A 21,434-nucleotide genomic window follows, 5' to 3' on the forward strand; every position below is an offset into this window, starting at 1 on the left:
TTAAGCTTAGGGTAAAGGTGAGGGTTGGGGTTAGGGAATGAAATGGAATGGGACTGAATTGAGTGCTGACTGAGTCCCCACAAGAATAGCAATACAAATAAATCTCACTGAGCGTGTGTGTGTGTGTGTTGACAAGGCATAGTTTACACAGCCTCATAGGTTTGGGGTCAGAGATCTGTCTGTGTGGGTGTGTGGTCGTCTTTGAGCCAAGGGTACTCAGACAGACAGTGGCGTGGATGCTGTTTACACCACACAGGCCAGAGGCATGCAGATGTAATCCACCTCTACGGTCAGCAGACAGCACTGGCCCTACACACACACACACACATCTACCATACTCAGGTTATCTCTGGAAAAAATATGAATCCATTGCAGATAAGGGAACACAAGCAAACTAATTCTCTTTGATTTATTCAGTAAGGCTACACCATGACTTCTCTGGACAGTTGATAAAAAATAAATATTTCCACCTGGGGGGGAGGGGGGGGGGGATAGCTCACGCAGGCGTACAGGGGGCCCAGAGCGCTGTGCTGGACCCATCTGTCACGTGAAACAGGTCTCGCTCTGATATCTTTAAAAGGTAATCCGTCAGCACCTCCCTGCTGCTGGTTACTGCACCCTTGGCTTTGCCCCTTCATGGAGCAGGACTGCGCACCAAGTAGGGACACAATTATGAGTGGGATTTATGGAGCATCCCCTAGTGTGATCATTGCTCACACAAGCCCCTCACCTTCTCCTTGTTCTCCCTCTCTCTCTCTCCCTCACACATACACACACACACACATTATTCACTCTGAGACCACGCACTGACTCCCGTGATGAAGAGCCATCAAAATGGATCTGTTCCTTCCGCCCAGTTATGAATCCAACATCATTATTGTAGGAGTCCACACATTTATGCACAAACGCATTGGCCTGTCATACATCACAGCCAGTGGAACACAAACGGGCCTTCCTGACAATCCCTTACTGGGTAACGGACCTGCAGCCATTGTGTGGATGTGACCTTTAGGGGAGCCATAACCACGATCATTGCTCTTCTCATAAAGATATTTATGTTCTATCTTTTACTATAAGAGCGGCTACGAACTACAGTAGCTGTCACAGGGGCAAAGGAGTTGCAGCACTCAATATACTGTTACTGTAACAATAGGATTTTCAACAAGGTTCTCTCAACAAACAACCTTTTATGGACGAGTTCCGTAGCTGGTTTTCTTTACCGAAGCAAAAGCAGTTATGGACGTTTGTTTTTTTTCATGTAAATAATATTATCTAAAAACTCATGTCAGGAAGTTAAACTGAATGTCATTTCGATGGAGCTTGGGATGGAAACAATAATAACAAATACATAATACGTTTCTGACCCAGTGTGACCTACAGAAAGGAAAACAAGCTGTTCTATTAGAGCTTATACCGTACACCTCTGTAGAATGCCAAATTCACTCTGTGCCATACTCCCTCTAATTCTCTCTCTCTCCTTCTCTTTCTGCCTCTGCACACACCCCTCCCCTCTCTTCAACACTCTCCTTCCTCCCTTTTTCTCTCCAGGGAAGTCTTCTGGTCTGGCTCGACTGTAGAGAGTCTGGACCCTAAAACCTTTCATCCTTCTGATGAAACACATGCAACTGGCAGCTGCTCACACATCTACAAAGACCTGCTATAAACCAACTCTGGGCACTCCAAAACAAAATTATGCTTTTTTTTCTCCAAGAGAATAAATCCATTAAGAGTTGAAACAAAATGTACTTTAAGCTAAGTTCACAAACCATGCTACTGTTTCTCTTCTACAAATTAAGGTTGAAAGTATCTTAATGTCAGTAAAACGTGTTCACACCGAAGTGGGAACACACAGAATTACCATACAATGCTAACTAGCAAACGCAGAGCTGAGCTGAGGAACCCACAACCCGTCACATCCTTTCCCTTTGGAACGATCATTCGTTTCTGTTCTATGAATATGGAATGAGAGAACAGTCAGGTCTGGCCCCTCCCCCAACGCCCCCCTTCCACCAAAATAGTTTTTCTAATTAAAGAAGTGCAGTAAATAACAAACAAACAAAATGTAATTTTCAAGCTTGGTGGTGAGTGGAGTGTGGTGTGCTGACTGTTCTAATTAGTGTGTGGGTAAACGATAGTGCCCCTTCATTGGGCACACACACACACACCGTAGGGGTGGGTGAGGGACGGGAGGCTGGAAGACTGAGCTTGTCTAATCAAGAGGAACCGCAGAAATACCGCCCTTTGTGGTCTCTCCCTCTCCTCTACTTTTCCCCTTCACTGTCAAAACACAGAATTTCAATCCCTTCTCCCCTTCACTCTCTTCCTTTCTTCGACAAATCACTTTTGCTTCCCCTTGCACTCTTAAATCTGGCTTGATGTGGAGGGGGTCTGGGTTGATCTCCAACATGGCGTGGGCCAGCTGACACAGAGAACATGTCAATGTCAGCCAGGGGATCAGCCTAAGGTGGGGGGCAAGAATACAGCCAGCACCCACTGTTAGATGACATCTTACAGAGTCACACAAACTCAAACCCAAAGTCACTGTCCTGACCAAAAATCTTTCTTTCTTTTTTTTACTTGATGTGAATGTACTGTCCCATAAATCCATCAAAAACCATCCAAGATCATACCATTCAAAAGATCATATCTTAAATGGGTGTCCCTAGAGTGAAGGACTATCCAGATGAGTTCCCTAAACTTCCATTGATCAGTATTCCTCTCCTATTCACAGCAGAACTGAGAGTCTCTCCATCCGTGTCTTTTGTGCTACTTGGGAAGAGTCTGCAGCATATCTCCCTCTCTTACCAGATACCTCATTAAGCAAGCCAGAGGGATGGTCTGATACTACAGAAGCTCCACAGATATCTCTCTCTCTTTATCTCTCTCTCTCTGTTTTAAACCTGCACTCTAGGAGTGCACCTCCAACTCTCTGTCTACCTCCTGTCTGTGTCCAACACACCTGCTTCTTTGTGCACTAAGACAGACAGGATGAAGAGACGGACAGTCAGACAGACAGACACACAGACAGACAGACAGACAGACAGGATGGAGAGACGGACAGACAGACAGACACACAGACAGTCAGACAGACAGACAGACAGACAGACAGGATGGAGAGACGGACAGACAGACAGACAGACAGGATGGAGAGACGGACAGTCAGACAGACAGACAGACAGGATGGAGAGACGGACAGACGGACAGACAGACAGGATGGAGAGACGGACATACAGACAGACACACAGACAGACAGGATGGAGAGACGGACAGACAGACACACACACACACAGACAGACAGACAGGATGGAGAGACGGACAGACAGACACACAGACAGACAGACAGACAGACAGGATGGAGAGACGGACAGACAGACACACACACACACACACACACAGACAGACAGACAGACAGACAGGATGGAGAGACGGACAGACAGACACACAGACAGACAGACAGACAGGATGGAGAGACGGACAGACAGACAGACACACAGACAGACAGACAGGATGGAGAGACGGACAGACACACACACACACAGACAGACAGACAGGATGGAGAGACGGACAGACAGACAGACAGACACACAGACAGACAGGATGGAGAGACGGACAGACAGACACACAGACAGACAGGATGGAGAGACGGACAGACACACACACAGACAGACAGACAAGATGGAGAGACGGACAGACAGACAGACAGGATGGAGAGACGGAGAGACAGACACACAGACAGATGGCACGGTAAAGAAAACTGGCTGGTTAATACTGACAGACAGAAACCATGTGGTTTGGTGGCTGGTGGTTTGGGCATTGATGTTGGGCTTGTTGCCTCTCTCCCGTTAGATGAGAGAGGGACATCCGGCTCAGAAGAGGAGGGAGGGAGGAAGGATTAATCCCTCTATTCAACGCTCCACATGCCTCACTTCACCCACTCTTTCATCTACACACACAATTAGTCACTCCTCACTATTCTATTCTAATGGAAACATCTCTCACTGAGGGTGTGCACAATAGGAACCTGACAACAATACTTCAGCTGGAAAACAGCTCTGTGTGCCTGGGATTTAAACTTTATTATAACTTTGCAACTAATAAAAGAACATGTTTTGGTTGGCAGTATTTGAATGTTTTCTTTAAGACTTCCATTTTAGTGATAACAGTGCATTTATGCCTACACACTGTATACATTAGTTGTGCGCATAGCTGAGTATACCATGGCTGCAGTAACTCAGAGGGAGGTGGGAATCTCAGTTCCAAGCAAGAAAATTGGGAGTCAAATTGTATTCTCAGAAACAGTAGCTGAGTTGTATGGGATTAAATATCGGTCTGTATTAGTTTGGTAAAAAGAATGAAAGATTTCCAGAGACCTTCCTTAACAATTATTCAGCAAAATCCCCAAATCCCTTCCTCTTCCTCATCTCCCCCATAACATCCAACAGGGGAATCAACCCAGCCTAGGCCCACTGCAACAGCACCTACATCACCTTAGTCCCTGTAGCATTGCCTTGGTGTCCATTCTGTAATAAGCGTTCATAATTAGAAGAAAACGGTGTGAATGTTTGACCTAAGCTAATTAGAAAGTTTGCAGACTTGGCAGCAGGAATCAGCAGTGGGATAATGAATCATAAAATGGTTCATTACTGCGCCCAGGGAACACTCTCAATCTCAATAAACGGACATGGGCCCTGGCAGACAAATCAAACCAGGACGCTTACACTGCCTCATTTAGCTGCTGAAAGGAACACAATAAAAAAAAGAAAAACCTTTTTGCTCTAAACGGTTTCTATTATTAAAGTGTCTCTCCTCCACCTCCTCTCCTCTCCTTCCCTCTCCCTTCCCTATCTCAGTGCTCCCCCCCCCACTCTCTCTCTCTTTTAGTCAATCTCCAAGTGTCAGAAAACGATGTTATTTTGGCGCGTTGTGCAAAAACAACTTGTCTGTAAAGACGCCCAGTTTATTGTATTTAGCAAATCAGATTTCCAATGCTCCCTGGTTAAACTGGCCTCTCTCTTGATCACTTTCACCCCAACACGACACTGCACACAGTACTGTGCCAAAGTATCAGGCACCCACAATGTTTACATGACTATTGTTTTAAATGCTTCAATTTGTTGTCTTTTGTATTGTTTGGCAGAATAAAAGTGCAAGTCTGAGAACATGGTGTTTAATCTATTCACTTCATAAAATATTTTACTTGACTTTTTATGTTATTTTAATTGTGCCTGAGACCTTTGCACAGTACTGTACAATATGGTACAGCAGAGATGTGACCTCTGGCTGTGGGCTCTGTTTTCTGGTGGCCAGCCTGTCCAGCCTCTCTGGGCCCAGGGCTAACCCCTCCACCTTTCTGGTGGCCAGCCTGTCCAGCCTCCCTGAGCTAACCCCTCCACCTTTCTGGTGACCAGCCTGTCCAGCCTCCCTGAGCTAACCCCTCCACCTTTCTGGTGACCAGCCTGTCCAGCCTCCCTGAGCTAACCCCTCCACCTTTCTGGTGACCAGCCTGTCCAGCCTCCCTGAGCTAGCCCCTCCACCTTTCTGGTGGCCAGCCTCTACTGCAGCTTGGTGCTCCTTGTAGCACTATGTACATTCAACAACATCTGACATCAACAGTACATATGTTGCTATGTATAATCCAGTGAAGTATTACAACAACTATCTTGTTTGTAGCCCTGATAAGGTCCGAAATAAAATAATACATTGAGAATGAATGTTTTCTGAATAGGGTATCTTTATGACACACAAACACACAATTATGCTATATTTAGTTTATAGAACAAAGTATTCATTATTGAAATAGCTGAAATGAAATGCATTTACAATAGCATTTACTGTACTTCTGCATGTATGTGAATCTTCATCAAACTAACACAGTTCTACGGAAACACACACTTACAGCCATACCCATATGGCTTCACACATATGCAACATACACACACACACAGCGTTTTCATAAATATTTACAAGCGGTTGTGGAGCAAATCTCTACACAGCAGACCTTGCATAGAGAGTTGATTTGCTCAGATCAAGGGCAAACAGTACTCTGACGCTTAGACCTGTGAAAAACTCTCATCCACACAGAGTGCCATTCACCGAGTAACACAGGACAGCTCTCCTACGCCCGTCTCTCCACGCGGCTCAATCAGAGAGCCTTTATCCCTTCAAGTCATATCCTAGAAGATTGGAGAGAATCTAGGCCAGCGCAAAATGGCCGCACGAACAATGGGCTGGGCTGATTGCTCTATTGTTGCTAAGCCTAACCTCTGACCCCTCGCTCTGGACGAGGAGGCTCTCATTCTGACGAGATTGGTCCAGAGAGGCTGGAGAGCCTCGTGATAGACAGACGTCCTCCATACAATATCTAACGCTTCTGAGACAGAGGGGAAAGAGAAGCAGGAGGGAAAAAACACGTGTTTGTCTTTCCTCCAAGTCATGTATTTGGTTTTGGAATAGGAGGGCAGCCAAGGCCATATTCATGTCCAGGAGATGAGTGTGGGATAGCAGAGCAGAGAGCAGAGGGAGCACTAATTCCCAGAAGGTACATCTGCTCACTTGTCAGGTTGAGGCTGGCTGCCAGGTGAGGGTGTGATGCCTGTAGGCTGAGTGGTGCCAAACCAGACTATCCCAGATTAGGCCAGTCCAGACCAGTCCAGACTAGCCCAGACTAGGCCAGTCCAGACCTGACCAGACCAAACCAAACCAAACCAGTCCAGACCAAGTCAGTCCAGTCCAGACCAGACCAGGCCAGACCAATCTAGACTAGGCAAGAGCAGTCCAGACTAGGCCAGGCAAGAGCAGACCAGACCAGACCAGACAGGGCAGGCTTCTTGAGAAGAAGCGCCCATGCCAAGACAGCTGGAGCAGGGAGCATCAGTGTACTGTGAGACAGCTCCTGTCACATGCTATCACGTTAGAACAGAGAACGTGCTGGCTGATACACAAGGTCTTGTTAACACCCTCAGAGGAGGTCAAGCTGGAGGAGCCAAGGGTGTGATCTACCCACGGAGGACCCGGGCCCTGTCCTGACAGGAAGAGTCTTCTAGAAAGTCACGGAAAGCTGTCTGAGGATGTTCTGCTGGTGGGCGCGTGCAGGAGGGAGGATGCATCTGTGGAGAGGAGCCGGGTACTTACAGCCCTTGTAGATGTCTGTGGGGATCTGGACGGCACTGTAGGTGTAGTTGACCTTGTTTTTAAAGTTGGGATCATCCACAAACTCCAGAGGCATAGAGTACGGGTTCTCCATCAGATTCTCTTCTTCTCCATCCTCTGACTGCAGAGACACACACACACACACACACAGTTAGTAAGTTGAGCACATGTACACTTACTGGCGGACAAACAGACAAAGGGAGATACACAAACAGGGCCTTTATAATGCCTGAGTATGCACCCGTGGAGGCATTCACAAACAAACGCTGTCAAATTTGGATTTTGCGACCAAAACAGCAATTATGCCGCCTTTTAGTCTGTCCACGACCGGGTTAGGTTGCTTTCTTCTCTTCGTCTTTCACAGAGTCTTAGTCAGAGCAGATGCTAACACTGAAAATCAATTAGTGTCCAAGATGGCTTTCACAGACACATTAAGGTGCCACACAAATGAACCCCCCAAAACAACTAGCAACCGTGGTTGAATCCCAGCTTTCTCTCCCACACACGCACACTGTTCCTCAAGTCGGGTGGGTGGAGTACAGCAGATGCTGTCCATCTGATCCCTCTCCTGTGCCTCACATTGTAAACAACAGCCCTCTGTGTTCATCCAGGACTATACTATTGTGGTGAGAAAGAGTAAAGTTACGTGTGTTTTGGTGAGCTGACACATTATTTTAAGTGACAACTCAGAACGTAGGTAAAAAAAAAATCCAGATTGAACCATGAATGTGACATTTAGGATTCCACCTTGATGAGGTATCGACAAGATAAACCTTTTCTATAGCGAATCATGTGAAAGTCAATCGAAGCCTTTTCGAAACCGCTCCTTTGGCACTGATTAGCCGCCTATACGTTAGCCTCTATCCCGAAGAAACTCTCCTGAGATTGCAAGGAGAATGCAGACAGAGAACACATGCATGGATGCTCCAAAACCTTTTCCAGCCATATGGCCTCTGTATACTTACGTGCTGTGCGTAATCGCCTGTTCTAGTATTACTGATAACTGTATGACTCCTAGCAGTGACAAGTATGCACACATGCTGTGCATCCTGCTGGAACACCAAACTGTTCTAATAGAGAAGCGAGGGTTAATTGGATCTGACATGATAAAAACTGTTTGTTTTTTGCAAAATTAAATCAAAGCCCCATGTCCATTTCAGCAATTGATTGATGGCCTGGCTTTAATTGTCTATTAAAATACAATTACAGACTGTTGTTGGGAAGAGCAGGGAGATGGTGGAGCCTGTTGAATGTCAATACGGGAGGCCCTGTGTTATGCTACCATGCTGACCAGGGTTGGCACTCACATGAAACACCACACACAGTACACCATGCTAAGATGGGTTAGATGTGAGAGTTAACATTGAGTTAACTCTTAACATACTCAAGGCAAATTATCAGCACGGATGATTAAGTTAAATGTGCTTACTTTATTAACCACGGCAGATGTTATTGGCTTAGAGATAAAGAACGATCATTGATAGTTCACATGACTGGGTTGGAGGTGCTTGGTTTACAGTAAAGGTGAGTTAGAGATGTTGGTTCATCACTAACGGTGAAGCTGATTGGTTGGGGGGTTTCTAATGTATCAACAGTGAGGGGGGCCAACGCCTGTATTTGTTTATCGCTCAGCCTGACTGTCATTTCTGTCAGGCGTTTTTTTTCTTTCAGAAGAGCCCAATCATAATTAACCAAGGCAGCTTCTAATTAGTAGCTAAATAAATCCACACAGGAAAGACTGATTGGTTCATATTCTTCAGCCATACACCACCTGTTTTGCTCGATTCATTACCCAATTTGTTAATTTTATCTCCCCATTCTAAGGTTTAATTAAAGGTTTGAAGAGGCCAGAGAAGACATTTTGAAGACTTTCTCCACTTTCACTCCTGCAGGGAAATCCTATCTACCCAGATCACCTGGAGCGGTTAGGGAATCGGGCTAGTAATCTGAAGGTTGTCAGTTCGATTCCCGGCCGTGCCAAATGACGTTGTGTCCTTGGGCAAGGCACTTCACCCTACTTGCCTCGGGGAATGTCCCTGTACTTACTGTAAGTTGCTCTGGATAAGAGCGTCTGCTAAATGACTAAATGTAAATCACCATCGTCACTCCTAGCCTGGACTTGTGTATGTGCGTGTGTGTCTGTGTGTGGTAAAGCTCCAATATCCAGAACCATGTCAAAGTGTCAACAGTCAAATGTGACGTCTTTTTGTGAAATAAACAATAGTTCAAAAGTCTATGCCTTTTTCTATTGCCCTGTTTTATATATATTGGACAGTACTTTAAACACGTAAACACACAAGAAAAGGAAATATGTATCTTGTATGTCTTGTTATATTTTTGTTTTGTATTGTTCTGTACTTCATCATCACAGTTAGTTTTCCCTAACACTGGCCATTGCCTAACATTGGTAACCTTGTTTTGTAGTAGTTCATGCAAGACACAGTTCTACATAAATTATTCTTGTTATTGGGTGTGCTTTGCCTTCGGCAAGGGCACAACCTTTGTTCTCTCACATATATATTTATTTATTATTATTTATTTTCGCCCCCCTAAGGATCAGTCAATATTTGGACTACATACACAACGGCGGTGTCAAAAGGTTCGTCTTGGTAGCGATTGAGTTGCTTCTATTGGGATTTACGTTCCGTTGCATGGTTTAAGTGGAAATTAAGTTTTTGTGGCGAAAAGTGAAGCTAACGGTGGCTAACTTGCTAGCCACAGTCAATGACGCTACTTACGTCACCAACGTCACGAAAACTCGCGTGACTACCTCTAGCAGAACATTAGTTTAGCAGCTCGTTAACTTCTGGGAGATAGCTAAGCTAACTGCTTTACTGCAAGGCAGCTGCAGAAACGCCACAAGCAAAGAGGCCAGGGTGATAACTATTTACTAATTTTACTTTGTGATACGACACACAATTGTGACGTGTAATGTACAATATAAGCTGATTTTATTAAAGAAGTACATCCACTTTCGGAAACAGTAGTCTACTATGTCACTGAAGTATTAGCATCATGACATTAGCCTCTGTTGCCCGGGCAACACATACTACAGTGGTCTATGATGCATCTGTTTTCAATCTTTAAAATAAACATTCCTCATAAATACATTTTCGTTGTAGGATTTATTATGACATTACATTACAAGTAAACGATTTGTGGGTGAAATTATCATTACCTGTGGTTTCAAACCAGTGTTGCTCACTGCAAGGCTGTAGCCTACGCGAGACACTACAAAAACATCTAGCTTACACAACTGTAGGAAGTCAAACGGCGACAGAACATGTTCGGCACTCCCCTTACTTAAATCAAAAGTCTATCTAACTACTAACCTTAACTTCATTGCCACAGCCTAAACTTTGTCAATCTGTTCATGAAAATAATTAATTTCAGGCTAAACCGTACAACGGAACGTTAAATCAAATTCAACCAACGCAATCGCTACCAAGACGAACACAGCAGTAGTCTACTGTACTGTACAATTTACCAAGGCAGCTTCTCCACACGGCTATATCGCACGTTGTTACTGACAATGATCGCTACCAGTGAGCTTTATATGAAAGCGATTTTCCACTAAATAAATGTCAAGCTTATTTACGTTTTTGGGGGCATTTTTTCAGTTAGCAGATGGTACTGTTTGAATTGCGATTCCATCTTCTACTGCCGGTAACGTCGTAGAATAATCTTCAAAGGGGGTTCTTTATTCATGAATGAATGCAATATGAGTAGGCTAAATGCCTTAAAATATCACGAGAAGGGAAAAACTTAAAAGGACGTTTAAGTCATAGAGATTAGGTCAATTTTTACACAGGTCTGCCAAATTTATTCGTTTTGATTCAACGATGAGGCTGCCTCTTGCAGGGGAAATGAGAAGACATCTATTTCATTCTACACTTCACTCGTATTTTCAGTTGTAAATGAGCAGCAAAAAAAATATTTTAAATCTATGTAATCTTTATAAATAATAAGTATGCATTTTTATATAAAATATACAGAAATATCAGTTGTAAAAATGTCATCCAAAAACGGACCCCTGTGCAACCGACGCAAGCAAGCACACCCTACAATTTCCCCAGAAATTGTACCCTCTCTAGTTATGTATTTATATACTGAAACTGACTCGTTTCAGTATATATATAGACTCTACTGGGATTCTGTAAATATACAGAGAATAGGAAAAAAATGATATAGATCTTTTTCAATCTAACTCAAAGCTAGGAAAATTAAAATGTAGGTTGATGAAATCGCTGTGCCTTAAAAGGTCAGTTTAGTCTACTCCACCTGTGAGTAGACCTCAGACAATGTGTAACTGGTGGCAGAGGCCCAGGGGTCCGCTCTCTGCTGGAGAGGAAATAATCATTTTCTACAGTAGGTCTTGATTTTGTTTGTTTCATTTGGATGGATCTTGAGGAGAGATTGAACCGGTAACAATGATTAGTAATGCAGTAGACTGTAGAATCAATATCAGGTTGTTAAACTGAAAGCCTATTTAACAGTGGGAACTCTGGTTGGTAATGTGTGTGTGCGTGTGTGTCCCTTAAGTTCCATTAAAAGCATTGTGACTAACTTCACAAGATCTCTTTACCATGCATGAGAAACACAGCGCTGAATAATATCGGTAAGCAACACTTTACATTAACTATCATGTACCTACATAGCAATACCTATAGTAAAAGCATTGTAGCTTTTAACCTCCCAAATCAACTTGTACCATTAAACTCGAATGAAGTGCAACAGGTATTGCTATGTACTATGACAACAAATGGGAGTTCATATAACCGTACATTATGTACCCTACTGCATAGGTTCAGGAACCGGGACATCGTGGAACCAGAACAGAGAACCAAGAACGATCAATTCAGAGTTGAGAGAAGTATGGAGGTCACAGCATCTGGGCTAGCATGCTAATTAGACACGCTAACGACGGAGCATCTCCACCACAGTGCCGGGGCCTTCCGGCACCCGCTGGTAGCAAGGGGAGGGGCTGGACAGACAAGGGGACACGAAAGGGCACACAGAGCGGGGGCAGCGTGAGGGCAGTGTGTGTGTGTGTGTGTGTGGGGGGATGTTCAGGGTGACAGTAAGGGTCAGACACAGGGTGGTGAGACTAGACCAACAGGCGTCAGGTGCTGGAGGGAGAGGTTACAGTACAGGACCACATCAGAGCACAGAGAGAGAGAGGGGGGGGGAGAAGCAGGGGGGGAAAAGACAGCAACAGGAGGCGAATATATACACTGTTAGACATCCTTTCACTTACCTCTACGCATCCATTTGATCCTCATTCTCCCCCCCCCTTCCCCCAGTGGTCACCACAACCAGCTCCCTAACCCTCCAATACCACACAGCAAGGGAGGTGGACGAGTAGAGCAGCTGAACCAGGGGCAGTCGACCCCCAGGTGACCTCGAGGTGTTGCGCTGGGGTGGGCCGGGGTGGCTAGGGTCAGGGGGTGTGTCGGGGGGGGTAAGGCCTCAGCTCGCCATGCTAATGATGACCGATGGCCTTCAATTAGACGAGCTGACAGGCCCTAAAGCGCCGTGCCATTAATCACAGCAGTGGAGCACACACAGAGAAAATCACACCCTGATTTATGACTCCTCTGCCTCCCTATTCCTCTTTCGCCCCACCACCTACCTCTCTTGCCCACCTCCCCCCACCCCCTCTTCCTACCTTTTGTTCTTCGGTGATCGAGGGAATTCTCCAGTTTCCCCCCCCCCCCTCTCTGAGAGCTAATCAATCAGCTGGCTCGGGCTTGGAGCTCCCGAGACCAGTGTGACCTCTCCTCTCCTCCCTGGAGGAGCTTCTCCTCCGGTCCCGGACCTGCGGGCCTCTTCCCAGACACCATCCCCAAACACTGCGCCCGGCAGGGCTCTCGCTTTGTGACACCGGCAGGTGGGCCTGCCCACGGTTAGTATGGAAGTCATAAAGAAATATGCCTTGTTTCTTTCTTTATGACAGGAAGAGTGAGGTCAGTGACTCTGTGTTTGGCATGGTGTTCTGGGAGGCACTGAGGTCGGCCGGTCTGTAGGAAGGTGGTAGTTGACGGCACATGCACTGTGAGGGGTCTTCCTGAGGTCCACGGTGGAGAGTTAGCGTCGGGGGGGAGGGGGGGGGGACTTGTCCGGGGGTTGGGCTGGATCTCGGGCAGGGCATAGTCAGGAGGACTGGGGGGGAGGAGGGGAGGGGGAAGGCGGGGGCAGGGGGAAGGGAGGGGGGGGAGGGTACTGTCACATGCACGGTGCTGGCCCCTGCTCTGTCACACAGACTCACCGTTCAGCCGTGTCACCTCGGTAACACACACAGACAGCGTGTAGCGGGGAGGTGACCAGGGGCACGACAACACCGAGGAGTAGGGTGGGGGGGGGGTGGGGATGGGGAGGGAGGGGTGGGAGGGGGGGACGGTGGGTGTTTGGGGGCAGACCGTACTGTACTCACATAGTCTGACTCCGCTTTCGAATCGTAGTACTGAATGTCTCTCTCCTGCGCAGAAAAGAAAGGAGGTGAAAGAAAAAAAGACAGGTGATGAGATAAGATATAGCAGCGCCTATATCAGTCAGCCTCGCTGTGTGCAGCCAGAGAGTTGGGGTTATATTCCGTCACACTGGACAGCATGAGAATATAATCCGCATCACAGAACACTGGAGGAGTGCGATGAGGAGCTGTGGGGGGGAATCGGAAAGAATGCTATGTATGCACGTATGTAGGTGTGCATGCAATGTTACGCCCGGTGGTGCTGTCGAATTTCAGAAATGCGGTGGCATGGCGGTGAGGTGTTGGCATGGGTGTCGATGGCCGAGAGACATCACGGAATGGGAAAAGAAGCGGTAGTAGGAAAGTCAAGCAGCGAAGCCTCTCCGCTGAGAGAGCGTCGGAGTCATGGAGGAAACCCAGGAAGAAGGGAGGGCCGATCCAGTAGCCCCCCCCCACACACGCACGCACAACTCCAACAGCCCTCAGTCTTGCGCATCCGCAGCCCCCAGTCCGCCCCCTATCCCCCCTGCGCCCAGCCCCCTCCCCCCCCCCACTCCACCCATCTTTATCTCTCGGCGGAGCAGTCAAGTGGGCGGGCCAAAACTGCACGCCGTGTGCAGCCTCCGTGTGGCACGCCTCATTATCTTGGAGAGGCCGAGGGAGGAGGCCGAGGGAGGGGATGAGGGATGAGACTGATGCTGTGACAACGAGGCTGTGTGAGGCTGTGGATTAGTGAGGACATCCTTCCAAGGACAGTGGTGACTGTCTGCGCCCTGTGGAGAGGCTCTGCTCGAGCTCCTTTGGTCCTTCCCTCGTTTGTGCTGCAAACCATATAAAGTATCAACCTATCACACACACACACGCACACTTAGGCTGGATCAGAACCGCACACAGAGCCAAACAGAACGGCACGGACCCACCTAGACCACCAACAATGTCAACAATGATTACAACTTGTCCGCAGTTCCAATCCTCCGGAGGACCCAAAAAGCCCTGGGAACTGGGGCAGAGGGGATGTGTGTGGAGGGCAGGGGGTCAGAGTCACCCCCCAGACTGAGCCAGCTAGGGTGGTGAGAGGGGTAGAGGGGAATGAGGAGGGGCAAACAGGGGGAATGGTGGGGGCAGATGAGGTAGGCTTGGAGAGGACGGATGGGAAAAGGCTGAGCTTGTGGGGGAATGTAGAGAGCAGAGACGGGGGGCGATGGGGGGGGGGGGTGGGGGGGGGGGGTCGGCTGGAGGAGCTAAAAATAGCCTGCGTCTCTGCAGAGTCGGCTCCCGTGGCAGCAGTTGTGTCTCCAGCGAACGCGGCAGCAGGATTGATCTGCAGCCCGGGTCCGTTCTACTGGTCCTCCTCTCCTCGTTACTTCCATCCACTCCTTACCTCTCCTCTCCTTTCTTCGACCCCTATCTTGCCTATCCTCCTCTCTCCTTCCCCCACCCCCCCCGCTCCTCATCCAAAACAACATGTTTACGTTAGATGGAGGTCCTCTGTGCCCTTGTGTCTACGCTGATATGTAGCATACATATCAGCGTTCACATCAACGCCTTGATGCTCCACCGACTTGATTTGTCCAAACACTTTGCAGAGTGGCTTGATCTCAAATAGAGGTAGATGAGCAGTAAATACGTCGAAAGTAAACAATGATTCACATTGAGATAACATTGGCATGTGTACATGAACACTCTCTCTCTCTCTCTCTCTCTCTCTCTCTCTCTCTCTCTCTCTCTCTCTCTCTCTCTCTCTCTCTCTCTCTCTCTCTCTCTCTCTCTCTCTCTCTCTCTCTCTCTCTCTCTCTCTCTCTCTCTCTCTCTCTCTCTCTCTCTCTCTCTCTCTCTCTCTCTCTCTCTCACACACACACACACACACACACACACACACACACACACACACACGGTGGCTCCATGGAGAGGCGTCCCAGGCCAGGGTGACCCCCTTGGTTCCCCCCCGGCTGGATGGCCATCTGGTGGGGCTGGTGTCAGTTCTCTGAGGGCTCAGGCCCAGGGTTAAACACACATCTAATAAAGCACACAGCCAGCAATTACCCTGCTCTCATCCCTCTCCTAGCCTGCCGACCTGCTCAGCACACACACACACAAACACATCAACACAAACGCACATACAGACAAACAAACACGCAAAGTCGATGCAAATACACAAGTATATGCCGAAAACAAACGTCCATATACAGTTAGGTCCATAAATATTTGGACATTGACACAATTTTCATCATTTTGGCTCTGTATACCACCACAATGGATTTGAAATGAAACAATCAAGATGTGCTTTAAGTGCAGACTCAGCTTTAATTTCAGGGTATTTACATCCAAATCAGGTGAACGGTGTAGGAATTACAACACAACATTTTATATGTGCCCCCCCCCCCCTTTTTAAGGGACCAAAAATAATTGGACAAACTAACATAATCATAAATCTAATTGTCACTTTTAATACTTGGTTGCAAATCATTTGCAGTCAATGACAGCCTGAAGTCTGGAACCCATAGACATCACCAGACGCTGGGTTTCGTCCCTGGTGATGCTCTGCCAGGCCTCTACTGCAACTGTCTTCAGTTCCTGCTTGTTCTTGGGGCATTTTCCCTTCAGTTTTGTCTTTAGCAAGTGAAATGCATGCTCAATTGGATTTAGGTCAGGTGACTTGGCCATTGCAGAACATTCCACTTCTTTGCCTTAAAAAACTCTTTGGTTGCTTTCGCAGTATGCTTCGGGTCATTGTCCATCTGCACTGTGAAGCGCCGTCCTATGAGTTCTGAAGCATTTGGCTGAATCTGAGCAGATAATATTGCCAGAAACACTTCAGAATTCATCCTACTGCTTTTGTCAGCAGTCACATCATCGATAAATACCAGTTCCATTGGCAGCCATACATGCCCACGCCATAACACTACCTCCACCATGCTTCACTGATGAGGTGGTATGCTTTGGATCATGAGCAGTTCCTTCCCTTCTCCATACTCTTCTCTTCCCATCATTCTGGTACAAGTTGATCTTGGTCTCATCTGTCCATAGGATGTTGTTCCAGAACTGTACAGCTTTGGCAAACTCTAATCTGGTCTTCCTGTTTTTGAGACTCACCAATGGTTTACATCTTGTGGTGAACCCTCTGTATTTACTCTGGTGAAGTCTTCTCTTAATTTTTGACTTTGACACAGATACGCCTACCTCCTGGAGAGTGTTCTTGAACTGGCCAACTGTTGTGAAGGGGTTTTTCTTCACCAGGGAAAGAATTCTTCTGCCATCCACCACAGTTGTTTTCCGTGGTCTTCCGGGTCTTTTGGTGTTGCTGAGCTCACCAGTGCGTTCTTTCTTTTTAAGAATGTACCAAACAGTTGATTTGGCCACACCTAATGTTTTTGCTATCTCTCTGATAGGTTTGTTTTGATTTTTCAGCCTAACGATGGCTTGCTTCACTGATGGTGACATCTCTTTGGACTTCATATTGAGAGTTGACAGCAACAGATTCCAAACACAAATACCATACTTGAAATGAACGCTAGACCTTTTATCTGCTCCTTGTCAATGAAATAACGAACTCCCATGAGGGAATAACACCTGGCCATGGAACAGCTGAGCAGCCAATTGTCCAATTACTTTTGGTCCCTTAAAAAGGGGGGGGCCTCATATAAAATGTATTGTAATTCCTACACCGTTCACCTGATTTGGATGTAAATACCCTGAAATTAAAGCTGAAAGTCTGCACTTAAAGCACATCTTGATTGTTTCATTTCAAATCCATTGTGGTGGTATACAGAGCCAAAATGATGAAAATTGTGTCAATGTCCAAATATTTATGGACCTAACTGTACAGTAGACACACACACAGAAACACAGAAACTCACACAGACTCTGAGAAGTCCTCACAAACAAAAAAGGGATATCGGTCAATTAAATCTATCATGCTGAGTGGACCAAACAATACGAACAGGAGACAAACACTAAGGCCAGGCGATCCTCCCCAGCCCTACCCCTCGATCCTCCCCTACGCCACCCTCCCCCCACCCGTGACTTCATCTGCCTCTTCTCTCCTTTGTCTCTTCAATCTCTCTCCCCCCCCTAGCCCCCCCCCCCCCCCCCATGGCCCCGTCTTATCTTCATCTCTCCCCATCTCTATATCCTGAACACCAGGTCTCCTATCCCAATTTCAGATTGGAACACATTCAGTGCAGCACAGGTTAGATGCACACCGTTGCCATAGAAACAGTCCCCAGTCCTGTTCCACAATGTGACCGTTTCTCCACCTGTCTGTCTCTCTGTCCTGCCCTGTCTGTCTGTCTGTCTGTGTGTCTGTCTGTGTGTCTGTCTGTCTGTGTCTGTCTGTTTGACTGTCTGTGTCTGTCTGTCTGTCTGTGTGTCTGTGTGTCTGTCTGTCTGTCTGTCTGTGTATGTGTGTCTGTGTGTCTGTGGGCCCGATCTTGCACCCAGCGCAATTGACTTTGTCAACGACGCAAGTATCATTCCTAGTTTGCACTCGACGCAAAGCGGACTTTTCCCTCCACAGACGCACGTCGAAATGACCTTGCGCTCCCGTGGGCGGTTCAGTGAAAAAGGAGGCGTGTTCCGGCGCAAACGTTCCCTGGTGCCATTTTGCAGTTTCCGACGAAAACGTGGTCTAAAGTCAATGGCGCATTATTCAGATGCTATTTTAAGGGCGCAAGCTTGGTCCTTGCACACTGATGGCGAGGCCAGGGTCTTCTTTCTGCAAAGCTACGTTACATTGTTTTGATTTATGGCGTGTTACATTTCTTAAATGATTATAAAAATATTTTCATGAGAAATCTCTATGTATGTGAACATGATTTGTAACAATTGTGGCAATTTTCCCCCACGCCTGTTTAACCGAAGCTAATTTGGGTGGGTTTCTTCTCCCATCTCCATCAGAATCAGAATTCGGTTTATTCGCCATGTAGCCTATGTTACACAAACACGGAATTTACTGTGGCAGGAAGGTGCAAACAATAAACATATACGGGTCTTAAATTAAGTTAATAAGTACAATAGTTAAACTAATTCCAAGAACTAAACAATTTAAAAAATAAAATATAGGGTAGGCTATATAAAAATAAGAATAAGAATTTGAATGAGCAGCATGAGCGGGCAATTTCGTGCAATGAGAAAACTGCTCTGCCTTTCCCATACAATGTCACTTATCTATCTGTTACGGCCCTGACTAGAACGTCGGTCTCCTTGGCTGTGAACCGCTCCTGGCGTGCGCCTGGCAAATCCGCCGTTATAATAGCAATCCGCCATGGAACAAGCGCTGCTCTTAAAGGGAATGTGAGATGACGCTCTGATTGGTTTATTGCACGTTACGCCCAAACCACACCCATTAGTAATGTAGCTACTTCGGACCTACCCATTTTAGATTTGCGCCAGGCGCAAAGTCATTTATCCCGCCGGCAAAATAGCAACCGAGCCGGAGTCCCGCCCACAAAGTTACTTGCGCTTTGCGTTTTGATACTTGCGTTTCAGATCGTCAAAATAGGGGTGTGTGTGTCTGTGTGTCTGTGTCTATTCTTCTATTGGAATACTACAGTGTCCTGGCCATTCAATAAGGGCCTGGTGTGCTGTGCATGTGTAACGCGTCGCTGTGTGTGCGTGCCGCGTGCATAGCTCTCACAAAACTACTGCAGACACTTTGACATTTCGGTCTCAGACAAGCTCTCCATCATAGCTGGCAACAGATTACAGTCGTACCCATATCTCCTCCGGACACCTGCTAATGATTTTATAATTATAAACACGGCTGCCGCCGCCTCACATGCTCTCACACACACATATGCACAAATATGCACAATAACAACACACAATCAAACAGAAAGTGCTCCCCAAGCCCCCGGTACTCCAGCAATCATCGCTAGCACCAGGCTCCTAATGGAACCTGACATTATATCAAACACAATAAAGGAGTTTGACGCTGCTCTTCATTTGACTACACATGCGCCAGCACGTGATGTCGACAGTCACTCACACACGCGCGCGCGCCCTCGCGCACACTCACACCTGACACACACACATACGCACGTACGCCCACCGGATGCACACACACACACACAAACGCACTTGTACACACGTGCCTCTGGACGCACACACGCACACAACTGTACCAGACAGAGGCCCCAATGGGCTTTGCCGTAGAAGAGTTGCCTATGTGCAGCATGCAGGCGTATCTTCTAACTCACTCGGTGTTTTCTTATCGTGTTCCCTGCCCTCGACTCCAATCTCCCTGCTTGTCTCTCTCCATCTTTTCCTCTGTCTCTCAATGTCTCCCTCCCCGCTCCCCACATCTCTGTGTCAGATCCTGAGAAACTCGCCGCAGTTCAGATAGATGGGGTGGAGCTGTGCTACGTGATATAGCACATCCTTTAGGCGAAGCCGCCGTTCCGATATTTGACGTCGACAGCACACACGCGGCGTTCGTGAAGCGTGGCACTTCATCGACAATTGATGGCGAAAATGTAAGACTCGTCTGGCATTTAGTTCCATCGGGAAGACAAGACGTACAGGATATACATTGTGGTATTTTAGCAACACATAGAAGAATCACGTGGAATCAAAACACACCCTCCAGAACTCATTTGTTCAGTTCGTTCCTTTTTATTTCATTTGAGCAGAAGTTTGGCTCAGTAGGAAGTGAGTACTCATGATACACTGAGATGAATACCTGCTTAAATGACAGATGGAAGTGAGTCTTGAAACACTTGAAGCATTAAAATAGACTCCAGGAGCGCTCTCTCAGGCCTGCTTGATGCCAGGTGTTCCCGTGCAAACCACTAACTATTCTCTAACTATTTCTAAACGTATTTGTCGCAGTTTGCAGACAGCATCAGACACAGGAACGAATAATACAACCAAATGATAACACACAAAGACCATTATGGTTTATATATCGAAAAGCCATCATAGAAACACAAAGAGAGAACGTGAATGCAATTTGCCTTTAATTGAAGGTGGACCCTGTCTGGCAGATTTCATGGCCTTAGCAGTGTGCTGTGATTGGCTGTGGAGGTGCAGACTCACTGAACATTGTCTGGCCACAATGATGCACTGACACAGAAAGATGATGTGCTTAGACCAGGCTAATATAACCTAATAGCTGATCAAAAATAGACTGGCATCATAGACCACTGTATGAGCAGTCACACATACGCATCACATCTTGGATACTGTATATCGTCAGATAGAAATGCAGAATGTTATGAAGTTATTCATCTTAGTATGGCTTAGATGTGCCAGCAAAATATAGCAACTAATGGCTGACAAAGACGTCTCTTTGTTGTCAATAAAGACACATCAAACAAAGTGTTGAATGTGTTAAATATTGTAATATGATAGGGAGCCAGTGGGGAGAGAGAGAGGGAGTGAGAGAAAGAGAGACAGGGAAAGTGTGAGTGAGAGAGAGACAGAGAAAGAGAGAGACAGAGAGAGAGACAGTGTGAGAGAGAGAGAGAAAGAGAAAGAGAGAGAGAGAGAGAGAGAGAGAGAGAGAGAGAGAGAGAGAGAGAGAGAGAGAGAGAGAGAGAGAGAGAGAGAGAGAAAGGCAGGAACGGAGGGTAAGAACGAGCTCAGATAAAGGAGTGTGCGACGGAGGCCTTGGGCGCGGCTCCACTCATTTGCATGCTCGGCATCTCCGGACGTTTAAGCGATTAGAGGGTTGCTGGGACCATGGGCGTCCGCACATAGCTCCATGCAGATGTTCATTTGTATGCCAATAAACAAATGTGCCCTAAGATTAAAGCTACCAAAAGGCAGTGCAAATTCGGCAGACTGAATGGCATTCTCTATGCCCATCACATCAGTG

At 46.7% G+C, this 21,434-nt stretch overlaps 1 protein-coding gene across 3 annotated transcripts in view; it reads right to left on the reverse strand.

The window, feature by feature from the left end:
• cacna2d2a (calcium channel, voltage-dependent, alpha 2/delta subunit 2a) overlaps positions 1-21,434 on the reverse strand; it is a 115,089-nt gene that overhangs the window by 35,317 nt on the left and 58,338 nt on the right. For 2 of the 3 annotated variants that reach the window (XM_062458749.1, XM_062458757.1), the window contains exons 5-6: positions 13,583-13,627; positions 7,132-7,270 (exon numbers count right to left, since the gene is read on the reverse strand). In XM_062458749.1, the coding sequence (XP_062314733.1) occupies positions 7,132-7,270; positions 13,583-13,627 (184 nt within the window). The remainder of the gene's footprint in view (positions 1-7,131; positions 7,271-13,582; positions 13,628-21,434) is intronic. The other variant, XM_062458765.1, reaches the window with a different exon arrangement.

Source organism: Osmerus eperlanus, chromosome 1 (assembly GCF_963692335.1).
Source record: "Osmerus eperlanus chromosome 1, fOsmEpe2.1, whole genome shotgun sequence".
Classification (NCBI taxonomy): domain Eukaryota; kingdom Metazoa; phylum Chordata; class Actinopteri; order Osmeriformes; family Osmeridae; genus Osmerus; species Osmerus eperlanus.